The 22030-nt window shown below is 34.4% G+C and overlaps 1 protein-coding gene across 1 annotated transcript in view; it reads left to right on the top strand.

The window, feature by feature from the left end:
* Dally (division abnormally delayed protein) overlaps positions 1-22030 on the top strand; it is a 51902-nt gene that overhangs the window by 11573 nt on the left and 18299 nt on the right. Inside the window, exon 5 of the mRNA XM_072910776.1 lies at positions 19797-20080. Coding sequence (XP_072766877.1) covers positions 19797-20080 — 284 coding nt within the window. The remainder of the gene's footprint in view (positions 1-19796; positions 20081-22030) is intronic.

The following is a 22030-nucleotide window of genomic DNA, read 5'->3' as shown; positions in this document are numbered from 1 at the left end:
TATATGTGGACTCAATCTCGGGGTAATTATTTTCGAACCAATAATTTAATAAGTTTCAATTTTATTTAAATTTGATCTTGCTTTTATTTTATTATTTCTATATCCTTCTCTACGTTTACGATTATCGATATGATACAGTTAATTCAGCATTATAAAATTTTGAATGGTTTTTCAAACCATTTATTTTCTCTTAATTATAATTTATTAAATTACAAAAATTAAAATAAAATTTATTACATTATAATTAAAAATGAAGTTTATTAAATTTTAATTAAGGGATAAATAATTTAAAAACTATGTATATAACTAAAAATTATAATTTATAATAAATTAGGGTAAACTAGGGTATGATGGCCATACGGAAAAGACGGCTGTAGGTTGTAATTTTTTCAATAATCGCTACATAGCGCGCTTTTTTAGTCATTATCAAAGATAATCGAGATTTACAGTAATTTATGTGCATACATTGTTCGAAATAACGATATTGTGAATTTTACATCATATTTTTACTTTTGACTACCCGCAAAGTTTTTCATTCGTCCACTAAAAACCGTTATAACGTCGAATAAATTATAGTTAAGCTATCGTAATCGACGTTGGACATATTATAAAGATATGTAAATTGTTATATGACTAAAAATTTTTATTTTCGTTTTCACTATTTTTTTATAAATATTATGGCCATCTTTCGCGTCACTATGATCATCTTTTCCATAAAAGTTGGGTAAGATGGCCAATGCTTACGTTGTACTGTTTTGATAACATAAAATTTCTATTAAATATTTTTCTTTTAATTTCGATAATATTACATAATTGAAGCTTCAGTGAAGATAATATGCCAAACCTTATTAAAAGGTAACAAAAATAAAAGTATGTTTTTTGCATTTTAAAAAAACTATGGCCATCTTACCCGAGTTTACCCTATACTTGATAGATAAATAATTTGGAAAAGTTAAAAATGTGATTTCCCACAATATCGGATGCATTCCTCGAGCCATATATACCGCTTCACTCGGTTTCACCGCAGTCGTTACCCCTTTTTTCCCAACATTCGTCTTCCATACAACGCGCCACCACCTTATTCCCCATATTACCATTCCTCGAGACAATTCTTCGTTCGGTGAACACGCATAACTTATGCCTTCGCGCCATCGTTCGCCTTCGCCGCCCTCCTTCGCTCTCCCTTCGTTCCCTTCTTGCCTTCCACCTCTTCCCTCTTCCACCTATCTACCTACCTACCTACCTACCTACCTACCTACCTACCTACCTACCTACCTATCTACCTACCTACCTACCTACCTACCTACCTACCTACCTACCTATCTACCTACCTACCTACCTATCTACCTACCTACCTACCTACCTATCTACCTACCTACCTACCTACCTACCTACCTACCTATACCACGATTATTTCTCGTCCCTTCGTTCCGGTTCTCGACCCCGAGTCCCGACGAAATGGGCCGCTCCGCTCGCGCGCGCGCGGAACGCAATTAAAAGTTTCTCACACGGGCGGTCATGCCGCGTCGCGACGACAGAATCGATCCTTCGCTTAGAAGCCAGATTCCCGCTTGTCGTCTCTCTGCGGTTCTTCCTTTCCGTTCCCACCGAAATCGATTCGCGGTTGCCGATTGTCCTCGGTCACCCCATTTCGTCTTAACTAACCCGCTGCACTTCTCGCTGTGTGTGTGTGTGTGTGTGTGTGTGTGTGTGTGTGTGTGTGTGTGTGTGTGTGTGTGTGTGTGTGTGTGCGTGTGCGCTTTCAATATGAAACACTTTATCATCTTACGTTATAGATTCTCATTAACGAGTCATTTTCTTATCCATATCTCGCTGATTCCTCTCGCCATTTCTTCGCCGTATTATTATTTCGTACGAATCGCCTTGAATAATTTAATTCAGACTTTATAATCGAAGACTCGATACTTAAATAATTTTGATTTTTGAATATATATAAAGATAATATCCGAGAAATGTCGATGATACCTTGTTTCGACTTGACGTAGCCAATTGTGCGGCCCTCGTCTCGGTGTATTTCTTTTCGGACAGGAGAGAGAAAGGATATATTTTATTATATATCCTCTAATCGCGAGAGTCTTATCGCACATCGATTTCGGACTCGTCGAATCGCGAACAAAGGTCTGCCTTACGAACCGAGAAGGAGGACCGGGAGGAGGGGGAGGGGGAGGGGGCGAAGGCGAATGGCGGGCCCCCGTGAGAGAGACCGGCGGCAGGTCCCCTGTTCGTACCTGTTCGTACCTCCGTGTGTATGTATATGTGTGTATGCGTTTATATGCGTGTTGTATATATACATACCTATCTACCTACCTACCTACACCCGATACCGCACGTATAGACCTGTTCGACCCGCTGCATTCAGAGGGTCCTACCTCTGTCTCTCTCACTCGCACTAATAATTCCCGGCGGTCGGCGGCCCGGGCGCATTCTGCGAGCATTACGTGTCTGCATTCCACGTGCAGGCCCTCGATCTCCCTTTTTCACCGCCGCGGCGGCCGTGGAGGCCCCGGGGATCGTTAAGGTAGCACCTTAACGGCCTTTTTACGAAAAGGCGCCCGACGAGGTATTCCCCCGCAACCCCGTGAATGTCCCTCATTATTATTCATCCCGCGGCGCCCCGCGCGCCCTTATATATACACGAGAGCGTTTAACTTATTCCGTCCCGGCCGATGGATAATTCTCCATCTCTCTCTCTCTCTCTCTCTCTCTCTCTCTCTCTGTTTTTTTTTTTTTTTTTTTTTATTTCTATCGAGAACAGTTCGACAAAAGTCACGTTATACTCTTGTACCGACTCCTCCCTCAGTTCCGGATTAGCATGGGAATTCTGGGAGACGAAAGCGAGAGAGTGGGCAAAGTAAAAGGGATTAGCGGGAGGAACCTGACGGATCTGGTAATCTCTCTGTTGAATCTACAAAGGATTTTGTTATTTTTCTTTGTAAATCGTGTAAATTGTATAATGAATGGAAAAGGAATTTCTCAAACATATATACATATAGATGGTTAGTGAAAAAAATAATATATCTTTTGTTATTGATGAATGAATCTCTTCTGAGCCAGTAACTTTTTCTTCTAGTAATACCTAAAGAAACTGAGTTGTATTTAAGGGAAGGATATCTTACTACTTTGTGCCAGCTGTAACGACGGTCGTTGAATTATGCACAAGAATAAAAATGTTGGAGTTTTTGCATGAATCTGACATTGGGGTCTGCTGAACTTAAACTCTGTCGAAATTTTAATTCTAGTCAAATTATATATTTCTCTCTCTCTCTCTCTCTCTCTCTCTCTCTCTCTCTCTCTCTCTCTCTCTCTCTTTCTTTCTTCGGACTTTAAAATGAAACTATTTAAAAAGAATTTTATTTTAAAATCAGATTTTACTATATATGACGTTTCTTTCTTTATGTAAATGTTGCACGTAGGAAGAAAAGTCTCCATTTTATTTATTGATACAAAAAAGAAAGAAATTAATGGAATAAGATTTTATACAATTTTATTAATTTATGTGATTTTACGTGCCATCGGATTTTCTTTCCTCCTTTTATAGAAAAATGAAACTTTTAAAGCAATATATCTCTCTTTTCTCAAGCGACTCGTTTAAATAGTACATGCAAATTATTCTCGAGTATCGCGCTATTTAACTGAATTGTTTGAGAGCAGAGAATTCCTTCTAAAAGCCTCTATACGCGATCTGTTTGTCTCAAGTGACGAGGACGAGCGAGTATCCGTCCTTACGTAGGATCGTCGTTTCGCGGATCCTTCGCAAAGAAACATTCTTTATCCCCGGGTGGCGCCTGAGATCCTTACAATCTCGCTCGAGCGCTTCCATAATTGGGCGAACACGAAAAAGGAGGCATTGTCGTCTCGCTTTCTTCTCTCTCTCTCTCTCTTTTCTTCTCACGGTCCCCTTCTCAAGCGGAATTAATCTTTCGTCGTTATATTCTTCTTGTATCCTCTTTTTTCACACCTACATTTCGCGACACAAAGACATTCGTTCCAGGTCGTGGACGATCCGTTGGAATTTTTTTATTTCCGAAAAACGCTAATCCGAAAATTATCAATACTTGGGTAAATGTAATATATGTCCTCCGAATTCTTTTTAACACTCGAAGAACGTGAAGAAGATACGTACAATACATAAGTGTCGCATATAAATGCAGAATTTATTAATATTTAATTAAAATCCATTTTGGTATACAATTTTTTGCTTTTCTGATATTTTGATTTATTATTACGTTTTGAGGATGTTTAACGATAATAAGATTTTTTTATGACGTTGTAAATCGCTTGAATTTCGATTTAGCTCGCACATGGTTACCCGGCTTGACCCAGATCGGTGATGGACAGATTACCGTGTAATTTAGGCAAACGTATTTACATGTTATCGAATTCAATCGCTTAATTCGATCTCGGGAATATGTTTGATTAGTCTGGATATTCGCGACATGTCATTTTGGATAATTCCACTTTAATGAAATCCGATAGCTAAATGTCAATTTTGAAATAATTACCTTCGAAGCGATAATTTAATAAATTTCAATTTTAGTTAAATTTTATCTTGCTCTTTTTTCGTTATTTCTATATAGCCTCCTGACATTTACGATAGTATCGACAGACACAGTTTACTTAAATAATCAATACGACATGTAATTGGCTTTAAACGGATTGTTTACAAAGTAAATGTTTTCATTAATAATGCTTATGCTTTTAAACGTATCTATATCACATTATATACTAATATAATACAAGATATAATTGATATAATAAAAAAAGAAGCAAAAGCAGTATTAATTAACCCTTTCTCCGTATTGTTATTTTTGGCACCTTCTAACTGTACAAGTGGGTCAGCGTATTTTCGATAAGTTTATTAATATGTAAAAGTGTTTTAGAAAATCTGAAAAAATGTGTATACCTTCTTTGAACATTCTAAATAAAGACTAAAATAATAAATTTGAAAAATAATTTACTTAAATATATTATTTTATGATTATTTGTTTTCGAGAAATTGACACGTTGTTGGAAAAATCACAGACAAAAATGATCCATCAGTACGGAATAAGGGTTAAAATTTGATGAATTATACATTTAAGAGACGAGTAGGTTAAAAAAAAAACACAAGTTTAAAAATCAAAAACATTCTAAAAATGTTATTTTATAAAAGAGATGCATTATATATCGTATTATTAGATCATCGGATAAAAAAGTCGCGTCGATCCCATGATACATTTCATGCTCATACGTGCCGGTAATCCGGATGTCGGAGACGAAAGACATGTTCTTGGCGAGCCCGTCCAGACATTAGACGACGGCGTGGTGATTCGATATCGATGACACACGTATCCATATTTATGTGTATCTTTGTCGATAAACATCTGTATTGGCGCGGAAATCACAATATTTCTCGACCTTTCTGATCCTGGTCTTCTCTTTCTCCCTCTCTCTCCTCTCTCTCTCTCTCTCTCTCTCTCTCTCTCTCTCTCTTCTTTCTTCCTGAAGATAGATATACGAGCGAGCCACAGTTTCTTTGGCTTCGACCCAGCCTCCTACGCGGTCGATATAATCATCCAGCTACGAGAAACAACGCGTGCATACTGTAGAACCGTGAACGGGGAGGGGGACAGGGGGGGAGAAGAAGAAGAGGAAGATGATGATGATGATGATGATGATAATGATAATGATGATGATGGAGGAAGTGGAAAAGAGGCATTGGCACGGTGCCGGGCGAGGAATCAATGACCCATTCCTCCATCAGTATTTTCGGTGCCTACTTCGGATAATTGCGTGTTCCACCGGCCGCGAATACGCACGACGAACGTGTGACTTCCTTCCCTTGGTCCTCCCCTCTTCACCCTCGATCATCTCCGTCGTTTGGCGTCGTTGACTAGAGCCAACTCTAACAGAAGTTATCCGCTCTAAAGAAGCTCTAGCGAACGAGTTCTGCCCACGAGTTTCTTAATTGCATTCTCGACAATCTCGACATTTAATTTGGGGTATTCAGATCTCGTTGAAATGAAATAATAATAATAATAATAATAGTAGTATAGAGTATCCGCGTAAAAAAAACCTAGAATTTCTCAGAGATTTTCTTTTATATTTGGAAAACTGATGAAATTTTTATTAAGATTCAGAGGATTTTTTTAAAAAATTTTTTCTTTGATAATTCATGATATAAATATTCAATGTCTTAATAAACTATGGAATACAGTACATATTCTTTATTTGTATTCTTTAATGATAAAGAAATGAAAATGTTATGCAAGTGAAAAATATTTACGAAAGTTAGGTATCCAGGTTTTTATAGTACATTTGAAAATCCTGAAATTTAAAATTTATATAACTTTGTATTTTTCCTTCGTATAAATATAAAAGCATTAGAACGCCCATAGAACAAAAATTTTATTTCAAAAAGTTGCATAAAAAAATCTTTAAAAAAATATTCTCTTTACCTGGAATTTTGAGTAAAAATACCTCGAAAAGATAAAGGAATTTTTTTACAAGATTTAAATAGACACCCTGTATAATCTTTACGAAAGAAAGAGATAAAGATATACATATATTGAGAATGATTATGAATGGAGGACTTCTGCCTATTACTCGCTAATATTTCTGCGAGCTTATACGAGGCATGAGCGTCGTGCAAGCCCACGTGGCTCGTTACTTGTCAATCCACAGACCGAACTTATGACAAGCATAAACGAAACACGTGCCCGCGGTACTCCTGCTTTAGATTTCGACACTGCGGTGTCTATCGTTCTCGTTTCCGCGAACATTCGAATGTTACGTGCACCTCGCGCTCGATGCTATTTTTAGATCTTGGTTAAAATCGAGACAAACGCAATATCGATTTTCCGCGAACAGAAAATCTCCGATAACGATCTGAGATCGGGCGTCTCTGTGCATGAATATGAATCGTTTCGCAAGATTTATAGTCAAGGTGCCATTGTGATCGGAATATGTTCCGAGAAGTCGATGGTTCGCCAGGCTGATGTCACGATTTTATTTCCGCGGATGGTATTAGATACTATCTCTCCTTTGACTACGATTCCTCGAAGTGATTTTGCAGTCGTAGAATCGAGGAAATTTGTAAGAAACGCTTTATTTTTCTGTCTTCAACATGACCATCTATTTCCCGCGATGCACATTTCCTTCTTCGGAGTATCGTCGTTAAACTTTGCGAAATTTCACGACAGACGCTTCCGCTGAAAATAGTTTGGCAAATGTGAAACGCGTAAGAAAGGGAGATTTCGTAACTCGATAGGTATATATGCTACCAAAGAACGCCATTCTGGTACTTTTATTACCCGAGTATTTGTAAATATAAAATGCGAGAATTTTTTATTAAAAATAATTTGACAAAAGTTTATAAAGGTTTTTATAAAATGGATATATTTTTGTAAAGTTGTTTTCTCTTTCTTTATATTAAAAGTATGTAAAAAGAAACTTTACATACATTTTATAACAAATTCTATCAAATGAATTTGTATTCATAAATGCTTTATACATCCTTAACGAAAGCCAAAATGATGAGAGAAAAAAAATAAGCATCGTTCGAGAATCCTAAAAAATGCGATAATTTTTTATTAAAAATAATATGACAAAAGTTTATAAAGGTTTTTATAAAATGGATATATTTTTGTAAACTTTTTTTTCTCTTTCTTTATATTAAAAATATATAAAAAGAAATTTTACAAAAATATATACATTTTATAACAAATTCTATCAAATAAATTTGTATCTATAAATGCTTTATACATCCTTAACGAAAGCCAAAATGATGAGAGAAAAAAAAGTATAAGCATTGTTCGAGGATCCTACGAGAGAGAGAGAGAGAGATACACGTTGATAAAAATGTTACTGAACTTATTCGTAATAATCGTATATAAGAGATGAAGCTATCAAGAAGAGAAGCCATCAAAATTGATAATGGCAGAAGGATTCATCTCTAAAAGATCATCGGAATGAGAAGAGTTGGAACGGTGCTCCTAAAAGGGAATTCGAGCGAACCTATCGTACCTGAAGAAACCTTGTGTGCATCTTTCGTCTCTCTTTCTCTCTCTTGCCTCTTGATCTTTCCGCTTTTCTCTCTCTTTCTTACTCCTCTCTTCTCAGTATGTCCCTTCCATGCGTTTCTGCTCTTGCTCGTCGCGTTCTCCCTTTCCTCTTTCAATCCGTATCTCTCTCTTCCTCTCTTCCCCACTCGATCGTTGCATCTCGTCGGCTCGGATGAATCGGGAGGGAGCGAGACGGAATATGGAATAGCCGAAGAAGGAAGACCACCGATCGAGAGAGGGCGAGAGGAATGCAGAGCGAGGGCTCTCTGTTGCTATGTGTGTACCGGTCGGCTGAACTGAACGAGCGAGCGAGCGCCAACGCAACGACGACAATTTTTCTGTTCTGAACCGATGTCCTGGACCGAAGTCGCGACTACCTCCGCCCCTCTCCTTCTCCCATCTCTTCTTCTACCGCTCTTCTTTTTCTTACCGTCCTCCCTTATCTCCGCGTTACGCTGTAGCGTCTCGTAGCTTATTATGCGCCACGCGTGACTCGCGCGCGCATACGCTTATTCGCGAAATAATAAATCCATAAATCCACCTAATCCGACCTTTTTTCGCGAAATCCTCTTATCTTCGCTAAATTATACTATAGAGAAGGTGTGGAACCCTATATCGGGAAAAAAAGAAGAAACAGTCGGTTGAAAAGATTATTTATTTATTTATTTTTTTTTTTTTAAGAGGTTACACCTAGTCATAACGGAGGAAAAGTGAAGTTTTTAATAAATTTTTTTTGCAATTTATTTTTTTTTATAATACAATATTTGGACTTAATTTTAGTGTATTTATATTTTTAAAAATTTCAAAATATTTCGAATTATGGCCGCTCTCCCGATGGGTCTTTTTTTTCTTTTTTTTTTTATGCTTTGCTGTGACCACTGTAGTTTGGAATTGGCTCATCTAAAGTGAAATTTTTTTGCGATTATTAATTGAAAAATATACATTCTATAGACTGGACGAAGGGTTTTATAAAAAATTATTTTTTTTTTTTTTCAAAATGTCTGAAGAAAAAGTTTGATTTTCATCTTAAAAAAAGGATTGGTTTATTGTTGATAAAAAAGAAAAAAAGCAATATAAAAAAAAATCCTTTGTCCAGTCTCTGCATAAGTATATAAGCAATAAGTTTACAAAATTTGAGGAGAATCGATTCAGTAGTTTTTGCGTAATCGTGGTCACCGATTTGAAAAATGCACTTTTTAGAAAAACACGTTTAAAGTTTTGTGTTATAATTACAGTACGATACTTATTATTTTTTTAAACTTATATAGAAACATTTATTTTCTCCAGATCAACATAAAATTTTAAACACATATTTTCGAGATATTGTACTTTATGAAAATGAAAAAAAAATGCGACTTTTCGAATTTTACGATCTAGGTGTAACCCCTTAATATTATGAAACTTGAAAGAATCGTAAAAAGAGGGATGCGTGTTAAAAAAAAAATTAATATTACAATTTATTCGCGAAATGTTCAGGGCGAAGACTAATGCCGAACGTATAAATACCAAGCTGTTTTAAAACAGAGAGAAGGACGAGGCGACGAGACGAAATTCGCTAGAAGAAAACGGAAGGAGTCTCTCTCTCTCTCTCTCTCTCTCTCTCTCTCTCTCTCTCTCTCTCTCTCTCTCTTTCTCTTTCTCTCTCTCTCTCTCTCTCTCTCTCTCTCTCTCTCTCTCTCTCCGGGGTCGCTCGTCGTGAGGGAGAGAAAGACGATTGTGGTGGAGGCGGCGAGGGGCGCGCACCACCTCACGGCGCGCCCATTGCATTCCACGCATCCTTCGCCGTTTGCGGGCCGCTTTGACTCGGGCCGACCGGACCGGCCCGGCCGAGTGTCCGAGAATCGAACTCTCTCGAATACTATCGATCGTAGTCATTTTGCGGGACCCGAGTTCGCTCGTGCGTCTTATTCGAGGAAGATCCACCTCGGGAATCGTTCGAATCCGTCGCCTAGAGAGAGAGAGAGAGAGAGAGAGAGAAAGAGAAATAGAGTATTCATTCTCTCTATAATTTATAATCACAAGTGTAAATATAAAACTAATGTCATTATCCTGCAATTTTGTCTTATTAATTTAATTTTTTTTTTTTTATTCTCAGACGTTTTTGTTATTTAGATTTATACGCTGCAGGATCAGCGATCATTTCTAACTGTTTCTATTTTTTAATATTCCACTTTTTATGTAAAAGACAGGATTCTGAAATTTCGTAACTTTTTATCGATCGTTTAATGAAAGAAATAATTGATGAAAAATTATAAAATTTCAAAATTCCCTATAATTTGATCAGGAAAACCGCTGGATACTTTTAGCGTTAACTCTTGTCAATTTTAGAATGGCTGAAAATTTACAAAAACTTGTTTTTAGATTTTTACATACATATTTATAAATGATAACTCCTCCCGAGAGAGAAAGAAAGAGAGATTATTGAATGCTAATCGATTCCGTGGGAATCGCGAGTTACCGCTCGATTTCTTCGTTGAAAATCAGCCACGACCGACCCATCCCCGCACAACCCTGGTAAGGTTCGCGAGGCTGAATATCCCGGCGTTATCTGCGATCTCCGCCGCAGACGACGGCGGTTACGATTCTTTCTTTAATCGAGCTCCAACCGAACGGTGAACACGCGCTTCTGACGTCACCGCGGCTAAATTGGTTGAACTTTGAGCCGCCAAGCGATCACCCTATCGTCGTCGTCGTCGTCGTCGTCGTCGTCCCCGTCGTCCCCTGCTCGTTTCGACCAACTGCTCGTGGAATCTGTCGCGTGTCTTCGTGCGCGAAGAACTCTTTTTGTCGGATAATTATATCAACCACAGGCACGGGAGGTGATAGATTCGATAAGTTGTACGTCAGATATCGAAGTTATTTCAAGCTTCATCTCACGGATATTGCGCTTGTGTGTTTATTTATTTATTTATCTTTTATTATCACACGCGCCGACAGCAGTAAAATAAATTAGAGAAAGAGAACGGTATTTAATAACGAATTAATTTTTTTGCTGTAAATTGTTTCTGAGGAAATGGCGAGAGATTACAAGGTGTCTGTTTTATTTGAAAAATTCTTGGGATTCTCAGGGATTTTGTGGAAAAAATCAGGGGATTCCGGTGGAATTTTATTGAGGCTCAAAAAATTCTCTCATAATTTTGCTTTCATATTTTAATATATATAGTAAGCAATCGGCAAACTCAAATTCGCTGATAAATCAAATTGTGAATTATGTAAATATATATATTTCTGTTTATATATATATTTAATGTCTTAACAAAATATTAAATGTGTATGTACATATATATTTTTACTGCAAGTTTAAGTAATAAAAAAAGTGAAAATGTGTTTTGCAAATGAAAATATTTATCTTACGAAAGCTATTCAGTTTTTTTCAGTACACACGTTTGTGCAAATCTAACACTTGAAACTCGAGACTCAAGAGGCTCTGTGTTTTTCTTTTGTACGAATGAAAAACGTTAGAAAACGCACACAAGGAAAGAACTTATTTTAGAAGATTTTATTGAGAAAAATCTTTCTCTAAAATATTCTCTTTATCGGGAATTTTGAGCGAAAATATTTTAATAAATCAGAGAATATTCAGGGAATTTTTTTACAAAAATTCAAAGGCACCTGAATTAATAACTTGACAAAAAAATGATTCGACGTAATGGCCGCTTATCATTCGTAGTACATCGCACCGGGATATCGAGTGCACAGGAGACGTCTGACGCGAGTCCACTCGATGTAGACGTCGCCGTCGCACGTTCTGGAAGAACGCACAAAATAGGTATAGGCATTTTATATTCTTCTCGCGTACGCAAAAGAGAGAGAGAGAGAGAGAGATGTACGACGTATAGGCATGTGTGTGCCGACTCGAGGATCCTTGGAATCGGTATTGTCTCTCGTAGTAGGTGGAACAGGATGCGTTATTATTCATCAGCGGTTGAGGCGCGATCCCATGTTCTCTCCACCGAAGGAGTATTATTGCCCACGTCGCTTGTTGTCAATCTAGGAAATCTCAATTTCGATCTAGGTATAGCCAAGCACGATGTCTCGAGGAATCCTCGATCTCTCGAATTTGCAAATGACAACTTCCTTGATCAACTTGAAATTTCTCCCTTTCTCAAAGGAAATATTAAGATTATAAATTGTTTTAACGAGAAAATATTTTAGCACATTAAAAGTTGACAGTATAAATATATACATTTGAATTTCGAAAGTCTGCAGTGGGAATGTTGGACTTTGAAGTTGTGAATTTTTGGTTTTTCGAATTTGGATTTTGGAATTTAGAATTTGGAATTTTGATTTTTAATTGAGAATTCGAATTTTAATTTTAACGTGATATTAACCTTAATTTTAATTTTAATTTAGATTTTGATTTTAACTTAAAATTTTGGATAAAAATAGATTGCCAGGTTTTGCTTCAAGGAATTATAGATTATATAGTTTATGTATGTATATGGTTGTATATATAGATATTTATATTTATATTCAGATGTTTATATATATATATATTATATTTATTATATTTTCTATATTTTTATAGAGTTATTTAGTTCATTTCATAGTTTAATTTAGTTTATCTTATTTATGGGATATCTTTTTGGATTATACTTGGTAGAATTAGTAAGCGTACTCATATGGTTTATAGAATTCAAGATATGAAATGGTTATATGTAAATACGTAAAACATGTAAGCTGGAAGCCATCCCAAGCCGAAAGGCAAGAATTAAGAATAAATAATAAAAAAAAATAATATAAATATATACATACATCTTTTTTTCATCTATATTATATATATATATTATTTTTGTCTTGATATAAATATATATATTAATATATTATATAATTAAAATATTATAATATATTAATATATATAATTTAAGATATTGTTTGCATATTGTATATAATTAAATTATGAGAATAATTGAATAAACGAATAATAAATTATAGTAGAGCTTGCTTTTCTTAAAATTGAATTTGCTTTATAAAACTCAATTTTATCCTGACATTTAATTAAAATTGTACTGTTTATTTTTCGATGAATATATCGCGATTTTGTCACCCCAAACATTTTTCTTTCAAACGATAATCTGTTTCCCAGCGGAATAGTTGTCGCATTCCATGTATATTTGAATCGCACGCACACATTGTATATCAATTACCCGGTTGCTATCTTCGCGAAAGGAGGCCTCTCGTCTCTTATCCGACGAACGAGATCTCCTCGTGCTCAGTTTCACGGGCATGTTCGAGCGCTCTTCTCTCATCCGCGTTCGTTCCCTCGGTGGCCCGGTTATCGATACAGTTTATCGCTGACATGGATATCGACGGCGCGGTATCGATATCCTCAATTACCACCCTCGTCGCCGAATGCGCGGTAAAAGATCGATATATCATCGGGAGATATATTTCCTTTCAACCGAAACTAGCATGCTCTATTTTTATATCATCGTCATGTTGAGTGTAAAATTTAATTTTGAATAACAATTTAAAATTCATTTGGAAGCGAGCCAAGAGCGTTTTTTGGAAATATATTTTCTTTACTTATTCTGCTTTTATTATCTTTTCTGTGCATTAATAATATGATTTGTCTCATGCTATTTCTTCAATTCTTTAAGGGCGCAGCCTATTCTAGCAGATTTCTGTAAAAAATTAATTAAGATTGTTTTTAAGAATATGAAAAATTGATCTTTTACATATATGTTTCTGTTTATACAATATTTAAACAGTCCGTGATATTTAATTTTGGATGGAATATTGAATCTAATTTTATTATGTTAGAAAAAATTTAATTAAAAATGAAAAATAGTATTATTTTAATTTTATTAAAATTATTTATTTTGTAAAGATGAAAAAAATCTTATTTTTTAATTTTTTAAATTCTATTTAGGTTTAGTATAAATTTGCTTTTAAAGCTCAATTTTATCCTGATATTTAACTTGGTATAAACTTAAATAGAAAGAGAGGAAACCATTTAAATTTAATATAAACTCAAAAGAGTTCTCTTTCATTCAAGTTCCTTTTTATGTAAAAAAAAAATTGATGCAATTCAGTCCATTAATTTTAGATATTCGTCACACCAACTTTGAAAATTGTGTTTTGAGAAAAACATAGTTTAAAGTTTTGCAGGTCTATTTCTAGGGTCGTGCTACCCTACTTCAAGTCTTGTAACTTTGTCAATTTTACGAATTTTTCAATTTTGAGACATTCTTCAGACATTCGTCGCGTTTAAAAAAATGCAAAAAAAATCGATCTTTTTCCTCTGAAATAAACTTGACTCTTAAATTTATTAGATTTAGCATAGCAAATTCCGATAGTGGATGATTCGCAATTTTTAAAACGCATAATTTGGAATGATAGGGTAAACTAGGGCATGATGGTCATACGGAAAAGATGGCCATAGGCTGCAATTTTTTCAATAATCGCTACATAGTGCGCTTTTTTAGTCATTTTCAAACATAATCGATATTTATGAATCTTATATCACATTTTTACTTTTGACTACCTGCAAAGTTCTTCATTTGTCAACTAAAAACTGTTATAACGTCGAATAAATGACAGTTAAGCTATCGTAATCGACCTTAGACATATTATAAATATATGTAAATTGTTATATGACCTATGATTTTTATTTCCGTTTTCACTATTTTTCTATAAATATTATAACCATCTTTCGGTCACAATAGTCATCTTTTCCTTAAAAGTTGGATAAGATGGCCAATGCTTACGTTGTACTATTTTGATAATATAAAATTTCTATTAAATATTTTTCTTTTAATTTCGATAAGCTTCAGTCAAGATAATATGTCAAACACTATTAAAAAATAACAAAAATAAAAGTACGTTTTTTGCATTTTAAAAAACTATCCATCTTACCCGAGATTACCCTATTATTTGTTGTTAATATTATTTGATTTTTTCCGTGGGTTATAAATTTTTAGCTCCTGGCTGGCTCGGGAGGCCACCGGTTATTATTCATCGCACAGGCACAGGCGCCTCGAGATCGCCGCGATATTATTCGATGCGTGCGAGCGAGCGCAGCCGGGCACGTTAAGCGATAACATCCTAATCTTCTAATCCGCCTCGTTTGTCCCACGAGTGAGAAGCGGAACTCATTGTCGCCACTTGTCGCGGAACGGGTCAAGGGTAAAGCCGGTCCCGCGTCGGGGGAGCAAAGCTTTGCGTGTAGGTGAATGTGAGAGGGGTGGAGGGGGGGGGGAACGCGCGCGCGAAAGTTATTCTCTCGATAAGATTCCGCGCGCGCTTCACCAACGATTTATTCACGCTGATAGTGTCACCTCGTTTGTCCGTTTATAATTCGGAGGATTTCTCTCTTTCTCTCTCTCTCTCTCTCTCGCTCTCTTTCGTCATAATCCTTGTTCTAGATTACGTCATATTCTCGCACGATGGAATTGTAGCGGCGTTTTTGTATGAGAGGGTTCTCTTTTGCAGCAGAGATCTCCCTCATTAATTCAGATGTGTTTTTTTAGAAGCTGCGATGCTATCTGTGCTGTATAAATTTAAAGAATTGAAAAAACAGTTTGAGAATCATATTATTAATACATGTAGCGAAGACTACAATAAGAGGGCAGAATTAATAAAGAATATGTTCTGAAGTATCTTGGCTCCCGAAATTAATTAATTAAATTGTCAGTCGCAAAATTAAATTTTTCACTCGACAACACGATGAGATAAAAATTTTTGGTTGAAAGGCAATATTTCCCAAAAATGGAAATTTCTTAAAGTTTATCTTATCGTTTTAAAAAAAAACGTGTAGATATATCTTTTTTTGTATATACTACTAACGAGTTTGTCTTACTGTTCGTAATTTATTTTTTTGCAATTTAAATTTTATTCAGATACTCAATCACTGTAACAAAAATGTCTACATTTTTTATATTTGCTTATATAATTGGCGCGCAATTTATTTAGTAACTTCTTACCAAGAAACACGTAATATTCTTATCTTCTTCTTCCTCCCTAACGAGAGTAAACAAGTAAAACAGAAGCCATTAAACCATTAAGTTTATAGCGTTGATATGCTTCAAATATGCAAGCGTTGATATGCTTCAAATATGCAAGCGTTGTCTACACAGTGCACTTTAGAATTCCCAACTGGTGCTTCATTTTTCATAAAATTAATATGTCATTGAGAACTCTTCATTTTTTTTTTTTTTTTTTAATAAGAAGCCATTGAAAAGCCTCTATAGGCTCAATCAATGCAATTCACACACCCTGTATTATTATTTGTGATGACTTATGACTCGTTTGTGGGGGACAATATGTAGGAGAATACCATTTACAAAATCATAACGAGGCTGTATCGAGTTTGATTAAAGTCTTCTCGGTAGATCAGCTCATTTTTAAACTCGCCTCAGTGTTTCGTCTGCTTCGTTCGAGTAGTTAAGGGAAAAGATCGAGGAAAGGAAGAGTCGCGCTTGTCTCTCTCCCTCTCTCTTTCTCGACCGAGAGAGAAAAAGAGAAAAAAAAAAAATATCGAGAAGACGAGACGAGAGGGCGAGCGACGTTTGAACGCCCACGCGTGCCGTCTTAATTACGCTCGACCGGCCGGTTTTACGATTATGCCGCCTCGAAGAGCCCGACCGCTGTACCGTCGGTGCCCGGCTCCTTTTATGGGCCGCGTTAAAAAGTAATTAGGACAGAAAGGCGGCGCGGGAACCGCGATGTCAACGATAACTTTAATGACTATTGTATAAACGGCGCGGCGCGCTGTGGCTGATAGAATGATAAAAACAGGCTGGATTCGCGCGATTCGATCAAGACGAGAAGAAGGAAGGTCACGTTGCTTATCACGTAACATTACAAAACTAATTCTTAAGCAATTATCATCATAGCGGAATATTTCCAATCGAAACACTTTGCTTAAAACGCGACATATTATGTCGTTGCGAGAGAAATGGAAAATTCAGAAACGATAATAAAGATAATAACAATTAATTAATTACATTAATGGACTTGATATAATAATGATGGTAAAGAGGTATAGTAAAGAAACCTAAATCTCTTATAAAAATTATGTCTTTGTTATACTGATTGATGATATTCATAATAATGATTAATGAAAGAAAGCGTTTTAAAAAAATTAAAAGGAATTATGTGCTTAATAAGACTGATGAAATTGATAATGAGAGATGAATTATTGTAAGAAATATTTTATATTAAATCATCTAATAAATTCTCTCATTTATATGTCATAAAACGCATTAAGATTAAAATTATGAGCGAAATATTATGATTCTGTAATATTTTCTGTCACGTATATCAGTTCCTCAGAAATGCATATTTCTTTTCATAAAGAATCATTTTTTTTAAATAATTCCGATGTCTCGTTAAGCAAAATAAAATTGCAAAGAAAGTAAGAAAAGCTTTTTACATTTTAAACAAATTTACAAAAAAAAAAAGAAATAAAAAATTGGAAGATATATTTTTGTTCTATAAAAATTATTTCATTGTACAAATGTTTGTTCAAAAAAATGGATAACTAAGTAAAACAATTTGTTTTATTTCGATAGAGAATAGTAGAGAATTTTCGCTTTGTGGAAAAAACGCTTTTATCTTTGCGATTAAATTTTTCGATGCATATTTCTTTTCATAAAGAATCATTTTTTTTTTTTTTATAATTCCGATGTCTCGTTAAGCAAAATAAAATTGCAAAGAAAGTAAGAAAAGCTTTTTACATTTTAAACAAATTTACAAAAAAAAAAGAAATAAAAAATTGGAAAATATATTTTTGTTCTATAAAAATTATTTCATTGTACAAATGTTTGTTCAAAAAAATGGATAACTTTATTTTTTATTTGAACTAAGTAAAACAATTTGTTTTATTTCGATAGAGAATAGTAGAGAATTTTCGCTTTGTGGAAAAAACGCTTTTATCTTTGCGATTAAATTTTTCGACGATGCTTTAAAGCGACAATGTTTTAACTTTCGGAGCTTCACATATGGGTCTCTAATTTTTTTTTTTTCCATTGAAATTACGCTTTTTGTTTTTTACTGAAATAAGTATTTGATAATTTGATAATTTCGCACACATGATCGCAATCGTAACCGTTTCGTGCATGATTCACAAATAACAATCTACAATCTGCAACTTAAGCTGCTTGAAATATCGCCAGTCCCTGTACGTGATCGTTGTGAATGTACCTTAGATTATCTCAGGTTCGTGCACGTATATACAGACATACACCCACACACACACATATATACATATATGTAGGCGAGGTTGGCGTGCGGAGAAGAAGACGAGAAAAGTTGCGCTTTTGGCAAGCCACGCTTCGGGCTTCGGGCTTCGGGCTTCGGGCTTCGGGCTCTGAACAGCAGACAGACATTACATTATAAAAAGACCCGCGCGTTACTATTTTTCCGACAAGTCTTGCGAAATCCTAAAACGACGCTATAGAAATATCATCATCAGCTGTCGTAAAGTTTCTTACGTGTTTTTCGACGCTTCAGCAAAAATGTGAGCGAGAAAAAGAGAGCGGTGCTTTTTCGAACGGACGACACTCTTTTCAAGGCGCAATCATAATGCGAGTGTATGCGTGCGTATGTCTTGATTAACGCGTGAACGCGCCGAAACATGCCGTGACGCGGTCGAGTGTAAAAACTGTCAGGGCGCGTCGCCTATTAAATCGTCGAGGAATTATTGACATCGTTCGAAACGGGAACGAGTCGTTTCGCAGGCGACACTTTCCAACGTGCCTGGCTCTCTTGTGGCGAGACTTTGTGCGTACACGCGTAGCCAGGTGCAGCAGCATTGACGAGCAGACACCCAGCGAGCCTCGTTCTTCATTCGCGATTTTTTTCCATCTACCATTCGAGTCTATCTTCTTCTCAGCTAAAACGAAAGAATGTCATTCGTAATATTAATTATTAATATTTAGAGTTGGCAAAGAAAGCTCGCAACAGCGAATTGAAAAAAAATGATATCGATTTTTTTTATTATTTCGGATCTTATTCCATGGAATAGGTTGGTAAAAATTATAAAAATAGCTAATATGTAATAATAAAATATATTTATACCGCTTTATACTGCGAAAAGATATTTTGGTTAATACAGTTTTCTTTTCATTCAAATTAATTTTAAATAAAAACTTTGGAGATATATATATATATATATATATATATATATATATATATATATATATATATAAATGTTAGTAAATTTTATAATTTTTAGTTTAATGAAAACAAAAAAATGTAAAGTAACAGAATTAAAAATTTATATCAACATGGAGCTAATGTTTGTTTGCCAGTCAACTTGTAATAAAAAACCAATTTATTTTTTACGTAAATTTCTAATCTATTGTTTTATAATTGGAATTTTATTTTGAATAAAGGTTAAATTAGAAAACTATCAATTAACGAATATCGATAAAAATGGTTTTTTTTTTTATCTATTTTAATATTTTTCATAGAAAAGACCAATTTTTTATTTGATTTTTTCTGGAAAATAACAATTTTCATTACTGGCATGAATTTTATCAAATAATATGAAATTTTTTGCCAATTCTGATAATATGATATTTCTTCAGTTTTTACATAAAAAAAAATCATGTTCATAATATTTAAAAATTCTATATATTTGTCGCTTATTAAATAATGCAGAGACCACAAATGTCTCGATAAATTCGATACCATCATATAATAGAGATATATATACTCTCATAATACTTTAATCCCATGTAGATAGGTGTAACGATTTTTTGAACCGGGATCATGTTTGCGTTTCAGGTGAGAAAGGTGTGCGGTCGTTCGGAATTGCTGCCTTCGGACGAGGAGAGTCCAGCGTCCTCGAATGCAGCTGCGAAATCGTTGGTGTCACCCGGCATGGTGCATACAGCTGCGTCGTCGTTAACGTTACGCGTACACGAGAACCTGCTGGAGAACTTGCACAAGCAAATAGGTAACTTTATGGCGGGCCTCGAGATGTCCCGCTTTTTCTACATGATGCTGGCGGACACGATCTGCAACGAATACCCCCGTAAACATTGCTGGAACGGCGAACACGTCGGAGAGTAAGTACATAATCTTTTTCGTAATATATTCGTAATTACTCGAGATTTGTCTTCTTAAAAGGATTAGAGAGATTAATATTAATAAGGATGGTGGATCGTGCAAATTTGTAGAAGATTAATAAGACTTACCGTGCATTGATATATAAATTTACTTTGGAAATATACGTTGCCTTTTGTAATGATAAAAAATAATTTGTCCATTTAGTGCGTCTCTCTTCAAACGATGTAAAACTTGTTGTAAAAATATACAAAATGTACTACGCAAAAAAATTAAAGGGCCACTATCTTCCATATAAAAAAGATCAATCTTCAAGTAGGTGTAACTTATTTCTTAAAAATAATCGGAATAAGATCAATAAAAAAGCATTTTAAAGCTTGAAGTTTCTAGTTTCAGAATCTTTAAGTGAATTTCAATTCTTCTTATTATTCGTTACAAAATTACATTGTAAGAAAGCCGTCGATTGAACATATTTTTCAAAAGTTTGTCCAAGAATACTGAATTAAAAAAAAAAATTCTAGCACAATTTCATTAATTGGATGTTGAAGAACAGAGTTTTAGCTTTGATTTTTTTCTTTTTACGAATGTGTTATGATTTTTTTCGCCGAGATATTCATTATTAAAACAAAATCGAGCTATTGACTTTAAACATTTATAACTAGTGAAAAAATTGATCGTACAATAATAATTAATTTAAGTTTTCGAAATGTACAGAAAAGAACTTAACACTTCGACCTTTTACGAGTAATTGGAATGCTTTTTACTTGTAAATGTTGTAAAGTTCATGAAAATTTTAGCGTTTTTTCGTTAACTTTTATTGCATAAAAAAAGATAAGAATGCAATTTTTAAGTAAAAGTACGCTTTAAAAATGAATAAGGATTGAAAAACCGATGGGAGCATTTTAAAGTGCTAACTTTTCTCTTTAAATTGCATTTTAAATGATTATTGTACGATCATTTTTTCACTAGTTATAAGCGTTCAAAGTCAATAGCTCGATTTTGCTTTAATAATGAATATCTCGGTTAAAAAAATCATAGAACGTTAAAAAAAGAAAATTAAAATTAAAACTCTACTCTTTAATATATAAATTAATGAAATCGTGCTAGGATTTTTTTTTAATTCGATATTCGTGGACAAACTTTTGAACAATTTGTTCAATCGATGGACGTCACTTTCTTATTAGTTAGTAATTTTGTAACAAATAGAAAGAATTGAAATTCATTTAAAGAATCTAAAGTAGAAACTTCAAGCTTTGAAACGTCTTTTAATTGATCTTATTCTGATTATTTTTAAAGAAGTTGCAACTACTTGAAAATCGGCCTTTTTTGTATGAAAGAAAGTGACCCTTTAATTTTTTTGCGTAGTGTATTTCTATAAACGTACATACAATTTGAGATTCTTTCTTACGGACGTTATTTAGTAAAGCTATTATTCAAAAAAAATTAAGCGAATTAAATGGAAAAATTTTATACACAGTCATTGACAAAATTATTAGGCATCCTTAAATTTTCCGTATTTCTTATTTTGTTAATAGTATATAAATACTAAAAGGATTAAAAACCTATCGATAGCACTTTAATCCTGAAATTTCAAGCTTTGAAATGTTTTTTTAAATTTTCGTTTGCGATAATTTTTCGCCCAGTATCGACAACATGTCTGAAAAATACAGATTTAGTTTCAAATTTATGTATCTCGGCCAAAAAAATTTAGAAAAGTTTAAAAAAAAACATTTTGTAGGCAAAATGTTGTAGTTTATGGAACTTGACTTAAATTTTTCGAGAGAAATTTTTTTACCGAGTTGCAGAGTGTCAAAAATACAATAAAATTTTAAGAAACAAATCAATGTTCTTTTTTCAAGCACTGAACAAGGAAAATACAAAAATTTTTTAATGTACTGATAACGCATTAAAGTTGCTGTCGGTAATTTAAAAAATTTTTATATTTTCCTTGT

This window comes from Anoplolepis gracilipes, chromosome 2, assembly GCF_047496725.1.
Source record: "Anoplolepis gracilipes chromosome 2, ASM4749672v1, whole genome shotgun sequence".
Classification (NCBI taxonomy): Eukaryota; Metazoa; Arthropoda; class Insecta; order Hymenoptera; family Formicidae; genus Anoplolepis; species Anoplolepis gracilipes.
This window is presented reverse-complemented; position numbering and strand designations above follow the sequence as displayed.